This window comes from Rhamphochromis longiceps, linkage group LG22, assembly GCF_057381845.1.
Source record: "Rhamphochromis longiceps isolate RC_006_pf linkage group LG22, R_longiceps_female_GT1.1, whole genome shotgun sequence".
NCBI lineage: Eukaryota > Metazoa > Chordata > Actinopteri > Cichliformes > Cichlidae > Rhamphochromis > Rhamphochromis longiceps.
The window spans coordinates 12,339,451-12,360,863 of NC_140577.1; the positions used below are offsets into that span (position 1 = coordinate 12,339,451).

A 21,413-nucleotide genomic window follows, 5' to 3' on the forward strand; every position below is an offset into this window, starting at 1 on the left:
GAAGTAGCATTGAAAATTAATAGTAGTATGTAGATTACTTTTTTGTTAAGCTAACACTGGTGATTAAAAACACGTCAGCAATCCATCTGTTATGTTTGGTTCCCCTCTCAGAGCTGAATACTCGTTACCTAGTTTGCTAAGATTTGCAATAATCGCTCGGAAAAAGGAAAAAATAACAACTTTTGGTAACATACATAATTACCCCAAGTGATACGACTTCATCAAAAACAGTGTAATTTTATTTTAAAGTAATTATGATTATGCTGTGTGGATTATGCACAGTAACAGGTTATTGCTTTTCTTAAAGCCACACCGACACTGCAATTTGATTTGAGAAAAAAGAAGATACTGGTTCCAATATAGTGGAGTAAAAGGTAAATAAATCTAATCATATAGACAAATATAACACAACAATGCACATTAAATATAAGTATCAGCTTTATTTAATACTATTAGACATGAAAGCAGTTCTCTTCCTGTAATTTCAATAAAATGATCCTCAAAGACTCGCTCTGTATGTACTTGTTTGTTTACTTATACAGTGTACTTGTACACTGTAAAGTATGCACACAATTACTCAATACACAGATCCTCGGTGAGTCACTGAACAGGAAAAAACGCCATTAAGTTGTGAGAAAGCTGCAGGGTCAAGAAACAATGTGGCGCTCAATTTAAGACATCACATTCCACACACTTAGAGAACACAAACACACACCCACCTACACACAGATGCACGCAGATGTTGCTTGAAGAATGAGTTTCCGAAGCCAAGTACATGCCGTACTGGTGCTGCATTCGATGCGGGTACTCTAGAGTTACAATCTCAAGTGGGATGCAGAGGGCAAGGTGCTGCTTTGATGCTTCTGCACAAACGCAAACCTCCAATCGATAGCTGTCACTTAAAAGCAGCTCAAAGTGACTGACGACATGCGAGGTTGTTGATAATGCTGTGCAGCTGCACGCTAATATGCAGATTGACGCAAAGTGCTGCTGAAGGACACATATATCCACACTTGCACACTCGGAGCATGGCACCCTCCTACCTACACACGTGCGCGCACACACACACACACACAGTCTCTCTGAGAACATGAGCTGCCATATCATATTTCCTGGTCTGGCTCTAAGTGGGAGCCTGTCAAGATAAAAGGACCATCCTCAATCAGTTACTACATGATAGACGCTAGCACTGCTCAGTGACTGCTTTTGTATGAATGTGTGTGTGAGACGCAGGGCGCTCCTTAATACAGTCCCCTTAAGGAGGTGTAGAACTACAGTAGATGCCACCTTGGGCTACGCTCTGCATAAAAGCCTACATTGGAGAGTGGAGATAAGGGACTCATTACAGTGCTTGCATCGACATATCAATCAAGTATGCATCATTCATGCATTCACTGTCATATTATGCTAATCCTAATTACTTTGGGGAAAATTACTATTCTTTATCTGCTAATAGTCAGGATTGTTTAGGGTTTTCTACCTACAATATCCACCACAATTTTCCCCAATATATCCATTTTTCACATTCTCATATTCAGTGCTAATGATCCCATTTTGCACAGCGCACAATGGAATAATAATGCCCTAAGTATGAATAATGAATCAACGACAAGTCACGGGGCATTACAATGGTGTGCAGGGGGAAACAGCGTAATTGTTTACGTCGCTGTGAGTCATCAAGATGACTTCTAAAGCTGCTGCTGTTGCATGTGGATGATTAATCATTGTAGTTGCATGTATGTGTATAATTCCAGCTTTGCATGTATTAAAGTAATTATGGTTAATGGAGGAAATAGATAGGCCACTCAATTGACAAACATGCATAACAATGCTCTAATATGATTCCTGTGATTAATGGATTCATTGCCGTATGATTTCAGCCTCACTCTACCTGCAGCAATACGACTGTACAAACACTTTTTGTGCTTTTGCTGCATATAGAGTTTTGTACAGTGCTCACATTATTACTCAGTTAATCCGTCTCCTGTTGAATAAAAATGATGTTTTGGGGGTTTTTTTTTACATTTTGAGAATGGTAATTACTTATGTGTGTCTTAACAGGAAAAAATAAGAACTAAAAAAATAAGGTCTATCAGAAATTTCAAGACCCTGAATTGATGTCATTATATTGATCTGTTTTGTTTTAGCATGCAAGTTTCTGCTGTTTGTTCTTGAGTCTGACATTTGGTGCTTTTTCTTGGGATGCAGTAGACATAAATAAAACTACTCTTTTGAAATTTGGCATTGGCTTTACAAGTATGGATCTCTTTTGTCCATTCAAGGGTTTAACCAGCACTTTTGCCCTGCAGGGAGGGTGGGTGATGGCTTTGGGAGACTGCGGCGAGCTGTGCAAACATTAAGGGAGAAAACAGCGGTTTCAAAAAGCGAGTTGGCATCCGTGACTAACTGTGGCCAAGCCAAGACCGCCTTGGTCACACTCCAAACCCGGAGGAGAGCATCCTCACTGGGGCTACATTCCTGTGTCCTCCTCCATTTATCCTGCACCACCAGCAGCTGACTGATGATAACTTTTGCGGCTACCCTCCACTAAACCATGTGGTGGTGTGTGTGTGTGCGTAAAAGTGTGCGTCTCTGCCTGTGTGTTTGTTGAATGGGCGTGTACGAGTGCTTGCGTGCGACCTCTAACTTTCTTGTTTTTGTGTGTATGTGTGGGTGAGTAAGTCAACAGGGGAGGATCATAAATCTATCTCGATGTTTAAAGATCCCGCAGAGAAACATCTGCAATGCATATTTTTTTTCAGCACTCTGTACTTCTGACCACATCACAACTGTCTGTGCATTAATGCTGCGTCGAAGTGACAAGTCATAAGCAAACACTTTCTCCGCAATCCTACACCCTCGTATACACCTGACAGCCTGAAAACAAACAGCTGTTTAAACCATCTGCAAACATCAAAACAACTCAAAACTCAGTGTGCAAAAAGTTATTTAAGATTGTTTTAATACACAGACGCAGAGAGCAGGTCTTGGAGCCACTCAAAGTAAATTTTCCTCATTTTCTTGTCCAGATTCACTGTCCTACTGGCCTTGTACTTAGAGACAATACCAATTTGTTGTAAAATAACTCTCACACTGGGCTCTTTTATATTAGACGCTGGCGACGAGATAGCAATACAGGCAATTAACTTATCAACCCTGCAACATGGATTTATAGCTAAGGCATTCATCTCGGGCTGAAGCAGCGAGCCTATTGGTTGTATTGTATTTCTTGTCGTCTTCTCTCACAGATGTAGGACTGTCCTTGTCAGAGAGTGGGAGCGGGGATCTGCAGAGGGCAGATTGCCAGGGTTTACGGCCAAGAGGGGGGGCAGTGGCAGTTCATTGTGCAGAAGCCAAACTGGACATGAGCTGTAAATAAATAAATAAAATAATCCAACAGTATATCCAAGTACAGGACTGTGTCTTAAGCCACCCCTTATTTCTTTGTAGTTTGGTCCCAAGAGCCAGACATTTGTTTCTTTTTCTTCCCCCCTTTTTCACCTTTTTTCTCCATAGAATTTGCAGTGAAATTATTTTTGGCAAAGAACCAATTTAAAATTATATCTTTAACCAGGTGTGTATTAGTAGCCTGTCACAAAACACATGATTAGTTGCCATTTCTTTACTTCAATCTCTAAAAAAATGCCAAAAAATAGTATTTTTTTTAAACCACTGAGATGATTCCAAATTCAAATTCAAATTTTATTTGTCACACACACACAACCATACACAGTATGACATGGGGGTGAAATGCTTGTAGCTGTACAATGCCCGACCAGTAAATGACAGAAAAAAAGTTTTACAATATTTACAATTTACAGGTTACTACAAAATTTACAAATTAACTTAGGAATTTACAGTAAAGAATGTGCAAATAGCAGAAGAGATTATAAAGATTATAAAGATTATAAATTATAGGAATTATAGGATTATAGGAAATGTGTGGTGGTGCGTGTGGTGATGTGTGTGGGAGAGTCCAGTCCTACACCTGGTTCAGGGCCCAAATAGCCTGGGGGAAGAAGCTCCTCCTCATTCTCTCTGTTTTGGCCTTAAGGGAGCGGAAGCGCTTCCCAGATCTCAACAGTGAGAAGAGTCCATTGTTGGGATGGGAGAGGTCCATCATAATCTTCCTAGCTTTGGACTTGCACCGCTTGGTGTAGATGGACAGCAGGTCAGGGAGCTCTGATTGAATGATGCGTTCGGCCGAGCGCACCACCCTTTGCAGATCTCGTCTGTCCTGCTTGGTGCTGTTCCCAAACCAGGTGCAGATGTTTGCCGTCAGGATGCTCTCGATGGTGCAGGAGTAGAATTCCCAAAGAAATATTAGCTGAAAACGTATATTTGTATATATCAGCATGATGTGCAGTGTTTCAAAAGAAGTGGCCGCTTAAAAAAAACTATGTATGTCCCATTGACATGAAAGCAGGAAAAAAATCCAGCTAAAACCTGACACAGGACATTGGAGATCCATCTGGGCTGATCCATCTGCTGTTCTCTGAAACCTCAGTGAGTAAAGGCTAAAGTATGCCAAATAACACAATAACTGGACTGAAAATCAGTGGCAACAAGTCTCATGGAGTGATGAATCCAAAAATCCTCAATCAGTGTAATATTTAATATCAATTGAAATATTTAATTCAAGTAGGCCAGGAAAGAGGTATAATAGTGAGTGTTTTAGCCATCTATAAACCATGGTGATGGCGCTGTCATGGTTTAGGCTGCAGTTCAGCTAGTAGTGTTGGGTAGTGATGGGTCGTTCGCGAACGAAATGGCTCTTAGAGCCGGCTCTTTGACGTGAACGACGCGAGCCGGCTCCTTATCGCGAGCCGTCACGTGGGTTTTCTTTTTTTTTTTTCTTTCTCTCAGCCTCTCTCTCGCACTTTTTTTCCGCTTCACTCTGCACGCGAGCCTTGTGCTTTATGCTGGGCAGAGGGGGGAGGGGCGGTAGTTACACTCAGTAGCACAGGAACAGAGCCAGAGAGAGAGAAAGAGAGGCAGGGACAACAACATTAGAAAGGTATAGTAATCATCCACAACTATTTTCAGTTGCAGATGATAAAGGATTGAGAAAGTTTATTCATGCAGGTCCATATGACAGAGAATATGCATGTTCTTTTAGTTTTCATATTATAATTTATATTTAATTGTGTTGTGGTTTGCAGTGTTTTGTGTTCTTTTCACTTTAAATTTGTGAAAGGAAAAAGCTGAAAATTTAAATAGTTAAAACTTGAAATGTGAATAGTTGATTTTTGTATTATATGATTTATTTATTACATTTTATGTGGAGTGAATAAATAAAAGTATATTTACGGTGGCCCCTACAGACAAAGCACATACAAACTTCAAATCACGTACGAACTCTGAAGCATGTACAAACTCCAAAACACGTAAAAACACGTACAAACTCCAAAACACGTACAAACTCCGAAGCACGTAAAAACTCAGAAGCACATAAAAACTCAAAACTTGTACAAAAGACAACAGAAGTGCTCCAGGATGCTGGGCGCAGTGTTGAGCCTTTGTTATCTTGTGGCTACACAAGCCAGCAAGTACCAACGACCGGATTTGGTGTGTGGTAATAACAGGTAAATGAACTTTTTTTTAAATTATTTGAATATATATATGAGTGCCTGTGTATAAATACACAAACAATACACACATGCTTTCAATTGTGTAATTTAAGTGATCTAGTAGCTCGGCTTTGGAAGTTCAGTTCATGCTAGAAATGTGTTTTGGAGTTTGTACGTGTTTTGTCTCTAGGGGCCACCGCATATATTTATATATAAACATATATAAATAAAACCACTTGTTTTTATGTTAGTAATTCCTTTTGTGCATAATTTTATATTATTGTTAATAATAAATTAATTAAAGCAACAAAACAACCTGAAGAGCCGGTTCGGAGCCGAAAGAGCCGGCTCTTTTTAGTGAGCCGAACCGAAAGAGCCGGATCTCTAAAAAGAGCCGGAAATCCCATCACTAGTGTTGGGGATCTTTTCAAAATTGATGAACGCAGATTTTGACACATCATGCAATACTACCCGGAAAGGATCTGATTGGCCTACTTTTTCAGCTCAATAATGATCCCAGACACACCGCCAATGCAGTACAACCATACATGTCTAGAAAAAAAACACAATGGAATATGATCAGTCATAGATTAGCCTTGCAGGAGCCAAGACCTCAACATTATTGAAGCAGTGTGGGAAAAGAACTAAAGACAACTAACATCCAAAGAGATCATCCTTCAAGAAACCTAGTGAACTATTCCTGAATACTTTTTTAAAAAGACAAGAAAGCTTGCCTAAGAAAGTTCAGACTGTGCTGAAGAATAAAAGTTAATAAGCGGACTTTCAGCCCTGTTAGAATTGTAAAAAATCTATTTTTGCCTTGTATATTATATTTCCATGGAAATATTTGCAAAAAGACGGCCATTAAAGCAATCTTGATGTTATTAACACACCTTCTCCTTTGATGCAATTCTTCAGAAAGTATAGTAAGTGCCAAAGAACAAGTATTACTCACAAACTGTTCTGGTCATACTGATTCAGGGACATAACGTACATTACAGTTTAATATAAGATGAACTTCTTCTCAGGTTAAATATCTAAACAACATGTGGGTTCACAGTAATCCTTCCTCTCTAGCTCAGTATTTCTTACATCTTCATTTTTCTGTTCATCATTTTTCATTTCTGCTCTCTCTCTTTTAGTCCTTAATTAACTCATATCTATTCACACTCATTAGCTCTAGCACACCACCATATGGCTTCTACTGCATTTTCGAGCTAAATTCAGGATAAGAAGCAACAACTTAAAATATGTCGCATGAATTTGTAGTTCTACATTGACATTGCATAAAAAAGAAACGGTATCAGGACAAAAAGAGGACCTAGCTTATAGCATTAAATCAGAGTTATCTGAAGGCACAAGATTATTTTCATGAAGTTTAAGAGACATTCAAAACTAAATTATTCATACATTCATTACAGCTATCAAGGATTTAAAGTAGACGAACACTGAGTGGAAGAAATAAAAAAATAACCCACAGAAAGCAGAGGTGCATCCTTCTTCTGGTAGCATCATTAGCTTGCTAGCTTAATAGCAAAACCCTGATGTGTTTGGTGCAACATGTGAAGAGCACTTGAGAAAGGTTTGAGACCTGAAGGGTGTTAATTACTTGTCAAGAGGTTGTTAAAATGAGACCTGTAGCAAAAAACTGAGTGGTTATACAGAACCCACACACAGATATCTGAAAGAACACACACTCACATTTGCAAAGCACTAATGCCAACACTAAGAATGAACACCTACAAGTGCACAAGGACACACACACAGACACACACAAAGAAACCGGTAACTGCCAGAAAGGAAATGCATGTGTAGCACAGCCACACATGTTAACATATCTAAAACTCTACCATAGAAGTATGCCCACACTTGAAGATGCACATTCGCACACTTAAGAGTTAGAACGGCAAACAGCCTTGAATAGTTACTCATTACGGCACACGCTGATGTGAAAACACAAGGAGCATAATCACATAATTTTACACAAAGAACAGGTGCAGTCCTTCCGTCACAGCTTCACTTCACTTAGTGAGCATCTTAAAATACCTGCTCTCCCTCCTTTCTGACTATACCTGGATATTACTAACCTTAATATTCACACGGGGTACCATCTTCTGCGGCACCATATTATCCCCATTTGAGCAGCAGTCTGTAATAAGCAATGTAATCACGTCAGGTACTAGGGCTTGAAAGCACCACCAGCAAGGCAGGCTAATATTTGAACAAAGCCGGATCAATGAAAAGCAAGTGCCCTAGGAACATGGGGAAAATCTCCAGGTAGAGACAAACATTAAAATCTGGACAAAGACAGATTGTCCCATTCCTCCGAACAACTATGCAGCCCATTTCTTTTGTCCTGCATCTGTTAGTCATTCATGAGGAACGGCCTGGCCGCCCCCAGCTAACTTTCCTCTGCATTGCAGTTATGATTTATGCCTTCCTTAACTAATCAAGGGCATGATCATTAGTCAGGGGATGTGCAAGGGGCCAGGGCTTTGGCAGGTCAGTGCAAGGCCGTATCTCACATAGTGGTTCCCCTGCCATCCATGGGTTAGGTCCAGGATAAGAGATGACTGGAGGTACGCCTCCTCAACTTTCACAGGGTCCGCTGAGGCATTTGTCAACAAACACGACAAGGAAAGGAATTCAGGCATGTGTGTGATGTAAAAATGGATTGAGACAATGATGAGAAACAAAAACCTGGAACGGAGATTCCCAAGAGTCTGCCACTCCAATTAATACTAGATGTTTCTCTTTGTTTAGATCCAGAGGAGAGGCAGTCAACAACAACAAATTAGAAATGAACAAATTTCCCAAATTTTGCAACAGATCTGTGTCTAAAAAAAGCATCTTGGGAAAACTTGGCTCCTGGTTATCACCTCACCATGACCTCGACTGTACACTTACAAGAATTAAAAATGCAATCGCATAAACAGGAGACGACCACACTGCATACAAAAACAACACAGGAAATGGAAGGGATACAAAAGGTCAGAGGCTCAAGGAATGCGATGGCTTTGGCCCGACTGTATTTATGACAATCTTGGCCAATCAGACAGCCTCTTGGTAAACTGCCAACTTGGAATGTAGTGGAATGCAGAGTGATTGGGAAATGGTGGGGCGGGGGGTTAAAAAGAGAAAAAGATTTATGTGTATGTGCTATAGGGGGTGTTAACAAAGCCTGCAGATGTTATCCAGTGACGTTCTGCATGCTGAATCTGTCCAGATCGATGTGATTATCTCTCAGCTATTGCTAATTAGAGTAATTAATACGCAATGCAAGCAGGGAACAGCACACACTTTCTCTCGCTTTCTCCTTCGGCTGATATCGCGTCTTTCTGGAATGGCTTTGAGCGAGCAGAGGCATTTGGAAAAGGTCTGCTGTTGGCCACACTTCAGTCAAGATTCTCATCTGCACATAATTCACTTTCAAAGGGCAGAAGGGGCGGCAAAGAGAATCCTTAATTGCACCAGCACAGTGCAGAACATAGACAAATGTTTATATCTTGGCCCTCTAATGAGAAACCAATAACGGATTCAGAAAGCACTCTGGTCTCTCCCCCACCCCCACCGCCAGCACCAATACACATGCACATGACAATGAAAAACAGGCCTTTTTTGATCAGTGTCACCTCATTCATCAATAGCCCTTATGCTGAGAGTCATGCAATACTCTACTTAGGCACTGATGCAGCAATAAATCTGTTTTTATAGAATGCAACGTTGCCTGTATTTCTCCATTAGGTTGTCGTTGTGGTAAGGGCACTAGATGCTTCAGAACGTAATGGTCAAGTTCCTGACAGGCTTTTAAATTGCACCAAACCGAGGCTGCACATGCTGAGCAGTCAGACGAAATTGATCAAGTTGAGCATTCAAAGAGCAGGGAAGACATTCTGCTTCCAATACACACTAATTAGGGTTTCAGTCAAACATACTGTACTTACTTCTTTAAGTTTTAAATCAAATGCCTGGAGACTTCAAACATGATTTAACTTTGCAGGGATAAAATAAGAGGTTAGCATGTTTTACAACAGCTCACCCACATAATAGAGTAAAGGCGACAGTAATTCTTTCAAGATGTCAGTTCATGTAATGCCCTTGTGAGTTTTTAGCATCCTCATGTAAAATGGACGGCAAGTTACGGGGCAAAGAAATGTACAACAACAAACTGCCGAACACACAGCCACAAGAGACTATCTCATCTCATCTATCTCCCACAATTCAGTGCGGTGGGCCGTCGCAGCAGCGCGCCAGTCGGGCCGGTGAATCTCAGCACAGTCTTATCTCCCAGAAGCGGAGGAGGAAACGGAGGTCCTTTAAAGGGCTGAGGTCATTTCCTCTGCCTCCGGGCTCTGGCAGGAAAAATAAAATGTCTCCATTCGGTCAGCCCTGCTTTATTTCAAATGCCGCCGCTGCCTTTTAAGAGGCCCTTGTGGGCATGGATGGCAAATGAGCGGTTTTGGGTTTTCGCAATCTATTCCTTTCTCTCTCTGCCATTCTCAATCCCCCACTCCATCTGTGATGTAAAGCCCAAATCTCTGCTGTATTTCTACAGTTTATGTGAAAGTGCAGAGACAGATATATAGATGGAGTATGAGAGGGGGAGAGAAAAACAGAGATGAAGAGAGAAGGAGAAGCAGAGTGAGAGTGCGGAGGTGCATGAGAGAAAGAGAGAGAGAGGGAGAGATGAAAAGCTGAATGCCTCCTCTTACCTGCAGTTCTTGACAACCCTAAAGCCCTTTCACAACTTCCTGTTCCTCTCTGAACTGGGCTACATCCAAAGCATGTGCGTGCATTTATCGGAACGCACGGCTTACATGCAACTGTTGTGCACCCTTGTAAGAGTACAGGTGTGTGTGTGTGTGTGTGTGTGTGTGAGTGTCTCACCGAGCAAGGGAGGCAGTGAGGGAGTGAGTCAGCGCTGGGAAGCTAGAGAGGCTCATTGAAAGGCCTGCGTGGTGAGGTGGTGGAGGAGAGCAGCCAGAACAGGCAGACACGCAGGCACACATGCTGTGAAGTTAGGAAGAGGACTGATAGATCTATTGCGCAGCCACTGCTGCTGCAAGAGTCGAACACACCTCAGGCAAATGGATGGGGAGTGAGTGCGGGGGTACCATTAGTCTTTCGGTGTGTGTGTGAGTGTGCCCTTTGTGTTTGAGTGCGTGGGAGAGGTATATTACATGGTCTTGGAGTGTAGTTTTTATGATGTGGTACTTCAAACAAGGCTTTGCAGTACTTTACAGTGCACACTCATTTACTGAGGGCAAATGTATATACAGATGTACGGTTATGGAGAAACAAGGCATATATGCACATTAGTTAGGTGCCCGTATTGCTTCGTTTTTCTATGCACGGTAACTACACACTTCCCAAACACCTGACCTGTAAGCACACAAAAGCATCATCTCTGTTTTTCTGCATTACCACAACAGACAGCCTCCACTCCCACACTCAGCACTCCATCTCACATATCAACTAGCTTTTGTCTTAAGCTCAAAATCACTCTTTTTATAGGGTGGAACAGTCATTTCTTAAAGAATTATCAAACAAAGCTAGAATGTACATTTTAGGTATTATGAATAGATTCAGGGAAAGCTCATCATGCAAGCAAATCATCGCAACTTGCTTGATTGTCCAATAAGCACTTAGATTTAAAGAAAAAAGTAAAGAACATCGTGTTCCTTAATTCTGTGGGTGCTGTATTCCAAGTATGTGCTGCTTGATAAGAGAAAAACCGAGTGCCCAAAACCACTTTTCCTGAGGGGTATTAAAGGGAAGCACTGTGTCTGTGTTGTTAAGAGATTACTAGTATTCTTATTGAGGCTACTTGCTTGTGACCTGCTTATTTGAGCTTGTCATTACAGAGGTTTGTGAATAAATCCGTGCGTCATTAGCAGCTCACCCACCAAACTTTTCCCTGTCATCAGTGTACACCGATCAGGCATAACATTATGACCACTGACAAGTGAAGTGAATAACCCTGATTATTTCTTCATTGCGGTACCTGTTAGTGGGTGGGATATATTAGGGAGCAAGTGAATATTTTGTCCACAGAGTTGATGTGTTAGAAGCAGGAAGAACCGGAAAGCATAAAGATTTAAGCGCACTTCACAAGGGACAAATCGTGATGGCTAGATGTTGTCAGGATGCGTTGCATACCTAGGAAACACCTGGCACCAGAGTGCACTATGGGAAGAAGGCAAGTCAGCAGGGGCAGTGTAATGGCTTGGGCAATGTTCTACTGGCAGACCTTGGGTTCTGCCAACCATATGGATATTACTTTGACATATGCCACCTCCCTAAGCATTGTTCTAGATCAGTGTTTCCCAACCACTGTGCCGTGAGAAATGATCAGGTGTGCCGTGGAAGAAAAATTATCAATATGTTTTTTGTAACATTTTGTGTTTGGTGGTGTGCCGTGCGATTTTTCTAAAGTGAAATATGTGCCGTGGCTAAAAGGTTGGAAAATCCAGAGCATGTACACCCTTTCATGGGAATGGTATTCTCCAATGGCTGTGGCCTCTTTCAGCAGGATCATGGACCCCGCCATAACGCAAAAACAATTCAGGAATGGTTTGAGGAGCACAATAACAGGCTTAAGGCACTAACTTAGCCTCCAAGCTTCCCAGATCTCAATCCATTCAAACATCTGTCGATGTGCTGGACACACAATCATAATAATAATAATAATGATGGATTGCATTTATATAGCGGTTTTCGAGACCCTCAAAGTGCTTTACAATTCCACTATTCATTCACTCTCACATTCACACACTGGTGGAGGCAAGCCACAGTTGTAGCTACAGCTGCCCTGGGGCAGACTGACAGAAGCGAGGCTGCCATATTGCGCCATCTGCCCCTCTGGCCAACACCAATAGGAGCTAGGTGAAGTGTCTTGCCCAAGGACACAGCGACCAAGACACACAGAGCTGAGGATCGAACCGGAAACTTTCTAGTTACAAGATGAGCTTCCCAACCCCCTGAACCACGGTCGCCCCCCCACGTCACCATCATCATCATCTTTACTGGTTCATACTTTCATTTTTAGAAATTACATATTTGTGCCTACAGTTGGCAGCTTGACATACAGCACTGAGCTCTCAAAAGGTTGAGTCGTTTGAAAGTTTTTTGCCATATGAGCAGGTAACTCTGCCGTTTGAGACATTTGTTTTTTATGAGTGTAAACAATCCAGTGGTAACTAATCTAAAGTCTTTGTTAATTAACTGATAAATTAGTCATTAGTCTCTGCAATGCTTTGTACAGTATATACAAAAGCATAATTATTTTAGACTGTTATGAAGAACATTTTACTCTTTGACAAAATATAAACACCCAAACGTTAGTCAGCAAGTACAAGGTCTGTTACTAGCTTGGTTTTCCAATGGCTGATTCTCTCTTAATAGCACTCTCTCAGAGATGACTGACCTCTTCTCTAGCCCATTTTTCACATGGTTTTGGCAGTGCACTCACTGAGCTGAGCTAAAGACAGATAACACAAAAGAGGGAAGAGGAGATGGAGAAGGAGAACAGACAGGAGGGAGGGAGAGAGACAGCTGCGTGATGGTAGCACAGTGAAGGTAAGCCACCATCCTGACATTTAAACAAGTGTCAGATACAGGGGGTCAGATGAATGGAAACAAGCCGTGACCAGATCGGGGCTGTGTGCCAATTTCGATTTGTTACGAGGAGCGGACGGCAGCCCATCAGGCTTCAGTGCACCTGCCTGGATCGCTTGCGCTTTGATAGCTGCTCACCTTTCGGGAGATGCTTGTCCCTACCATCGCCAAGTATTTGATCAAAGAAAATCAAAGAGAACTGATGCACTCCAAAAAATAAAAATAAAAATAGTTATGCATTTTGCCATTTTGTCCCATCCCATTTTCTTAAACGCTTGTCCAAGTCAGGGTTATGGAGAGGTTAGAGCTGTCACAGGTGAAGTGCACCGTCAACAGGTTGCTAGCAGGGCATCTTATGGGTTTAGATTTTCCATTGAACATAAAAGAAATAAGTAAATGACAGTATCAATAAATAAATATGTAATAAAATAAATTATATTTTAAAAAATACATTTGTAATTATAAATATGTATTTAAAAAGTACCACTTTTAATACTATAACAGACGTATCTTTTATCCTCTCTGCAACGTTATAAGGTCTTGGTGTTCAAGTGCACTAAGATCATTCACGTTGTAATTTGACATAGATATATATATATAAAACAGTTACTGGGAGAGATGCCCAGGCAGAAATGGGAAGCAAAAAACGGCAAAAATCCTGTTTTTGTGCAGCTTTGCCTCACCTCAATTTGCCTTTCAAACACTAAAGAACTGTAAATTTCTCTTCAAGGTTACTAAGCCCTTCGTCCTCAAACTCTTCTTCATCACCACTTTTCTGTATCCATCTACCTCTCTGTGACTGGGTGTAGACCAGGACCATCCTTTCCACTCATAAAATAAGTCTGCTTATATTTGCTTTTTGGCATCTCAGCAGTCCTGCATTCCAGGAAGGTGAGTTATGGGAAATGCTGTCTCCCACAAAAGCTGGGATGTTTTTTTTTTTTTTTTTTAGTGTTGTACATAACTCAGGTCAGCTGGACATGGACAACACTAAACATCTAATTTCTTTTATTCGCAACCCAGGAAGATTCAAAGATGTTTGTCTCACCTCTTTTTATACCTCTCACTGTCCCCTCTAATCCACTCTGTTCTGTGTCCTGTGACCTGTAGATATATCCTTGCTACTAACAGGCATCCAAGTGTTGTCTTTAATGGCCAGGCGAACTCACAAAAAGGACCTGCCAAGATAATCAGCCTTTTTTCCCTATCCTCTAAAAGGCAAAGGTTCTTTTCCTCAACATTTTGACCCAGAGCATGCCCAGCAGGATATACTCATGTGTGTAACAGGGTTAAGAAGGCAGCTTCACCTTGAAAGGCCACACTTCAGAGCCCGGGAAACCACAAAAAGCAATTAAAAGTATTGATGGAACTTCAATAGCTCTTAAACAGTGCTGCCAGACACCTCGGGGCAAGTAGCACACTAATCTTTTTTTTTTTCCTTTCCCCTCCCTCATCCCTCTATATTCTCTTCTCTTTCACAATTTCTTCACTTAAGACTTCACTGGTCTTCATCATTAAAAAATTGATTCCTCAAAAAGTATTTTCAGCCTTGTAAGGCAGCTGACCAAGGTTCTAAGAAGATGAGTTTGACAAAGATAATAACTGAAGTTTATCTAATCTTTGCTTGCTTGTTAGCCCTCTAATTGGCTGCATATGTTCAAGCATGTAATTGTGTGTAGTATGTGTGCCCCAGAAACAATTTCAAATGAGCCAGTAATGTCATTATTTCATGTGCATTACTGCGCGGATACTAATGGAAACACCCTTTCCAAATGATTGTCATCCGTACGACAAAGCAGGAAATCGAGGAAGAGATAGGGAAAGGCTAAGAGTGTGGCTCCCTTTCTAATCATCCTCTGAAGCAGGCCAGCGCCTCCAAGAGCAAGATGTTTACCTAGATCCTTTTTCTCACCAGATCACTGATTTACCGTGTGCACCTTTCTCGGCCGATGTCTGAAATTTACAAAAAGGTTTGGACTGCGGCTCCTGTGACAGGACACCCACAGAGTGACAGTCAATGCACTTAAACAAGGCACAAAAACTAGACACTTACCTTTGCACTGGTTAGTGTTCTTATCCAGAATGGCCTTGGTTGACACTATTTTCCCATACCTGTAAAAACAGAGAAATCTAATTTAGCGTTTTACACTCGTAATAACCTACAGGGCCTTCGCCTGGTCGGACAGTTCATTTGGATTACCAACCTGTGGTTAATATATTTGCCTTATTTTCTATACTTTGCCATTTAGTTACAACGAGCAATTTGCAAAGTCACAGAAATGTCAAAAGCCACTGGGAAGAGAAATCACTTGAGGTTAATAAAATTATGTGTATGGCTGACTTGGAATGAATGGGCAGCCCTTTGGCATTTCAGAGAGTCACTGAACATTATAAAAGGTCTAAAAGCATGCAAGTGCAATAAACGGTCCTAAAGGTTGCTCTTTTGGTGTAAAGTAAAATTCATGTGTTGCTAATGAATTTATTTGAAATCTAAAAACTATAAAGCGAACACATTTAAATCAAAGGTGACTCAAAGGAATAATGATACGTCTTAATGAGCTTTAGAGGAGCTGGTAGGGTGATATGATGTAACCTTCAGACAAAGACAGTACAGTGCAGTAGCCCCTCCTGCTTCTGTTCTTTATGTTAAGCTAACTGTCTGTTGACTCTGGCTTCAGAGTGAATGAACATACACCACTGGGCCCCTCAGAGCAGCTCTACCGAATACGTTACAATAAAAAAAAAAATATTGTAGGGAAAATTGGCAGCAATTGTCATAACAATTTGGGTCTTTTGGTGTATCTATCGTCTCAGATCTCCCTTTCAGAAAGAAAGTATCCAAGAAAATACCCAAATTTTACCGCTATGTTTGTAAATGAGTGAATAAATTCTAGACTCCCCGTATTCTGGCAGATTCTGTAACTGGAATTTGTGATATAACTTATTCATAAAAAATATAAAACGTGTATGATGCTGGAGCCTATTTGGACCTGTGAAAATCCAATACAAAAGTTGAAATTGCCAAAGGAGCAGGACTGCATAAAGACACCTACGGTATGCTTATAAGCTTAAATGTCACTGATGCAGCTCCACGCAAAAGCAAAAATATATTGTATTTCTTTATTCCACGGGTCTATATGCAAAGTGGCTTGCAAGGAATTTTTTGACTGACCTTCCTGACTGACAGACAGCAAGATCTTCTATCTGCTTGTCTCAGCTAAAACTGCAATATGCTGCACTGTGAGCTGCTCTCTAAGTACACTGTGTGCACTAATGTACATGCGGAGATATACTACATGCATGCATGCGTGCGTGCATGTGTGCTGATATGTAAGTGGGAACAATTCCCTGTATGTCAAAAGCACATCACAAAGACTACAACAAAGGACAAAAAACAGCCACCCTCATCGCTGCATCTGGGCACACACACTTACATACACTCACACTTATTCTGTAGGGAAGAAGCAGTGGTGCATCCCGGCCCATATTTCACCAGCAGGGGATAATTGTGCCATTTCTCAACGAGTGGCGGAGACTCTATTTATTGCATGCTGCGGTGGGATGGGTGGTGGATATGAACTGATGAGCTCCGAGAGGAAAACTACCAGCTCGCACACACTAATACAGATACCACACGAGTACACCCACACACACATACACGCATACAAACACACAGAGCGACAGCACTCACCAATCAGTGGATTGTCTCTCTTCAGCAGATAAACAGGCCATTTTAGCCATAGGGATTCATAATCTACTGCAACAGAGTGGGACTAAGGTGCAGCGTTTGATCATACCGAGACACTCTCAAGCATAAGCACAAAAGATGAACATGGAACAAGGAGTTTTCACTTGATTAGTGAATGTGGAGAGCTGGGGCAAGTGCCTTCAGCACTCGCTGAGCTACAAAGCTGTAAGTAATTTTGTAGCACATTAGAGATACAAATTTAGATTTGATTTTTAAGTATTGATAAAGGAAGTAGGTGGGAATTACCTTTGTGTTCTACTAATACATTTCAAGTCATTTGAATCGTTTGACAGCAAACATCTTCAAAATTAAAAAAGCCTAACTTTTAACTAAACTAGAACATTAAATAAGCATTCAAGACCAGCATGTCAATAACCACATAATCAGTTGAGGCAATGTGTCAAAATTTCCCAGCTACCCTCAGTCAGTTTAGCACCTGCTGAAGGCGGGGGTAACACGTGCTGAAATAATAAGGATGTGAAACTACATGGAGAGCTTTAGTCTAGTTCTCAAATATGAATTATTGGTTTTCTTTACAGCTTTAGTTAATATTAAATCGTAACTAGTCACTAAAGACATCTTAACTGTAATTTAGTCACTGCCCTTTGCGAAAGGAATATTTCAGCGGAATAAGAACGTGTCTAACACCAGCTGCCAGGTCCTATTGCTGTTTCTACTATTTAACAGGTGATTTTTTTTTTGACTGAATTAAACACTAAAGGAGCACAACTTAAACCCCCAAAATAAAAAACAGGCGATAGACTCGGCTAGTCACTGACAGCCTATTACTCGCCCAGCCTTACCAGTGATTATATTCATTCTTACGTCATAGTACTGATTTTGTGCTGATTTACCGCCAAACACCACAGTATATGAAAGGGATTGTTATTTGTTTATGTGCACTTAGGTGTCTGCCCTCCTTCAGTACTTGCGTGAAATTTTTTGTATGCTTTCAGTCTGGGAAGCAGTTAAAAAGCCCTGTGCTTTTGGCACAAATTGGGGGAAAGTTCTCATTAAAACTTTGTTTGGACTCTGGGGAAGCAGGAGACAGTAGCTTTCCAATGCCAACTCATCACTGCTTGCCTCATTAAATGTTATGGCTCATCAATGGATCCTATCCGCGGTCCAAATACACGCCACAAAGATACTGCAGCGAGATGAAAAGGCAAGAAGGAAGGAGCAAGCTTCAGGCCCATAATGGAAACATATTGGAAATGGATGAAGAATGTGATCAGTATGGTCATATATGTGTCGTGTGTGTGTGTGTGTGTGTGGGGCTGTGGATGACCCTGCTGGAGGCTCCTTCGCCTCTCTGCCAGGCAAGCCTGGGGAGGCTTTGATGTGACAGAGGCAGTCCCTGTGAGGCGCAGGTTTAACACTGTGATGCTGCGGCCGGGATGCAGAGCCTGTCTCCACTAATCCTATTTCAATCACTCTTCCAGCCTCTTATCTCTGACTCTGCTGGCCTTCGGCCCTCCCCCCCTCCTTACAAATCTTCTTCTCTTACTTGTTCTCTTTCTGTCTTAATGTCTCTCTACCATCTACCATTTCTCTTTCCTGTACTGTATCCTTATTTCTCTCCTTTTGTCTCTCTTCGCCCTCCTTCTTCCAAATAGAAATACAATGGCAATCATTCTGATGCAACATCGGATCAACCCCAAGAAAAAGAGACACCAGAAATAAAACTGCCTATAAAACAAAGGCTTTACGAGCTATTTTAGGCTGATGAAAATGTACAAATTGTGGTTGATGTAAAACGTGTCATTCGTTTGACAGCTGTCTAGGCACTGGAAATGTGATAAAATTGAAGCTGAGCTACATTTTTTTTAGAGGGCAGCTGCATGTGCATGAGACATCCCAGAACGGCATTTCTTTCTTTCTTCTCGCTCTTGCTGGATGAAAGGATCCAGGCGTATTCCATTTCCGTCATCAGAGCTGAGAAAGTGAAGTGCCTCTTTGCTGTACGTGGGCAGGCAGAGAGCTGCCCAGAACCACAACACGTCAGTGTGGTACGTACAAAAGCACAGGAAAGGAACGGGTGGATGGACCACCCAAGTGTTGTGCTTAGACCTTGCCCTCTGCCTCTTGACACACTTTACAAAGTGACTGTGTGTTTGCACGATTACACAACACAGCACTGCCTTGAATAGCAGGTAGGTGAAACCTGAACTTGGATGTGGGACAACCTCCTCACATCTGCACTCCCAGAAGGTCTTTATGCCAATGCTTGGTGAGTTGTGAGTATGCGTTTCTTTTCCTGTGCAAATGAAGGCTACTATAACGGCATATGATAGCCCATCTGTGCATGCATATGAAGACTTGAACATATGCATTACTTGTGTATACTGGGCGGCACTGTTTGATCAAGAACAAAGGAAAAGTAGCAAAAAAAAAAAAATTGGAAAAGCAAGGAGTAAAATCAGCTGAAAATTGTATAAAAGCAGCAACACTCTTTTTTTAGGCTTGTTCAGCACCTTTGGAGAACCCGTGTAGGGACTTGGGGCAGGTGCAAAGGCACACTATGGAGAATAGTAACTGTATTCTATCATCTCTGCAGGTCTTTATACAATTAATTAGAATATAGATACTCTAGCTGAAAAAAATATGAGCAGTGAGGGTTCTTCCCATGTAAAACCAGATGCAGGAGACACCCACTATCCAGATTTACTGTTTCCTCTGAGCAGTAAATATTACCCCGAGGGTTTCCTTAACCTTAAAAAGCACACTGTCTTATTAAATATGTGTAATGATTATGCCATATTAGTACCCTTGTGAGTTGCACACAGCAGCATTTGAGTACATTAACTCCACTAATTTCCAGCAACAGGCAACAATCAGCTGACTGAACAGCCATATTTTTAAGGATGAGTCCCGCCATAGTAAATTTTAGCAGCTGTGAATTTGGCTTGACGAACATCTGCTTAAAGTTGAACAGCAAAGTATAACACAACACAAGTAGAAGGATGGATACTACAAAAAAAGCAGTTTTCTCCGTCTTATTTTGTTCTTTTTCCAGTAATCAGTAAGAATATATGGACATACTGTATTGTGAAATTACACCTATTTGAGAAAAACAACATTACATATAGTTTTATACAGCACATTTTATTTTGTTAAGTCTTTGATGGTAATTCAAAAGACAGGTGTCACTGCGGCAGATGCACAGAGAGGGCAGAATGGGAGAAAAAAGATGGGAAAGAAGCGCGCCTTCTTTATAGTCTTACATCAAAGATAAAAAAGAAAAACAGGATGTAAGAAAGAACCAAACATAAAGAGGATGACAGATGAAAACAGGAAATCTTGGGCAAAGATCACAAGCGAGCACTTAAGCCTTCGAGAACACGAGTCATTAAAAGACGAGAGAAAATAGTACGTACACTCACCGGCCACTTTGTTAGGTACACTTGCTCAGCTGCTCAATAATGCAAATATCTTATAAGCCAATCACATGGCAGCAACTCTATGCTTTTAGGCTCAACAAAATTGATCTCTTGGTCCCTGATCTGCTGGGACAGTCAGGTGGTAGGGTCAGAAGCTGGTGTAAAGAACATGAAAGCATGGATCCATCCTACCCGGTCACTGACAATCACTACAACTCTCATGCTGTATACAAGCACTATGCAGCATCTGCCCTTGACCGTCCCCTTGTAACAGCTTAAGTGTCACACAGCTCACACATCTCCAGCTCAGAGTTTAGGCCTCCTGTTTATGCTGCAAAATGTGGCAAAGAGTTTGAATGTCAGTTGTAAACTAAGTGATGTTGTAAGCTTAGAAAAGAGAAGTTTCCAGAAGAAAGAACATTAAGAGAGCATGTAGACGGCTAATCGTTCATTTAAACATTCAAGGATGATAAAAAAAAAAGAAGACATGAACAAGTAAAAAAAAAAAAAACATTCAGACACTCAGAATTAGACATTAGAGAAAGGACACACAAATAATAAAGATCCAGTGAGAAGGGAAAAGGTAAACCTCTCATGACTCATAATGCTGTTAAGCCCTAACACTAGTGAAATGACATCAGTGACTTCTCATGATCCCTGAAGTAAATGGAAACGCATGAAAACCGTGACCAATGCAAAGTGAGTGCAATGTTGCGCTTCAACACACTTCTTTTTTTTGCCTTAAGCAGATACAATGTGCATTTTACCCTCTCCATCTATACAGTATAACATTGATTCAATACGCTTATTAAATGAAAACAATGTCAAAAAAAAACAAAATTTATACATCGAAACAGTGCGCTGGCAAGGATGAGAAGCGATAAATCAAAAAAGCTTCAACAAATTGGATAATTCCTCTTCTGGCTTCAGCAGTCAATCTTTTTCTTGGCAGAATCACTTAATTTTGTATTTTTTTTTTAGGTGCCGGGATTCCCCAGAGTTTTGTTGGCGGGTTTGCAGTAAACTGGCGAATGTTTCCTACCGAACCCTTAACAGCTCTAAATGCAGGAAGGATGTTGGAATGGAAGGTAGTCTGGC

At 41.2% G+C, this 21,413-nt stretch overlaps 1 protein-coding gene across 3 annotated transcripts in view; it reads right to left on the minus strand.

The window, feature by feature from the left end:
• Window positions 1-21,413, minus strand: part of LOC146643618 (RNA-binding motif, single-stranded-interacting protein 3) — a 313,547-nt gene that overhangs the window by 135,966 nt on the left and 156,168 nt on the right. For all 3 annotated transcript variants that reach the window (XM_085395367.1, XM_085395368.1, XM_085395370.1), the window contains one exon: window positions 15,241-15,299. In XM_085395367.1, coding sequence (XP_085251493.1) covers window positions 15,241-15,299 — 59 coding nt within the window. The remainder of the gene's footprint in view (window positions 1-15,240; window positions 15,300-21,413) is intronic.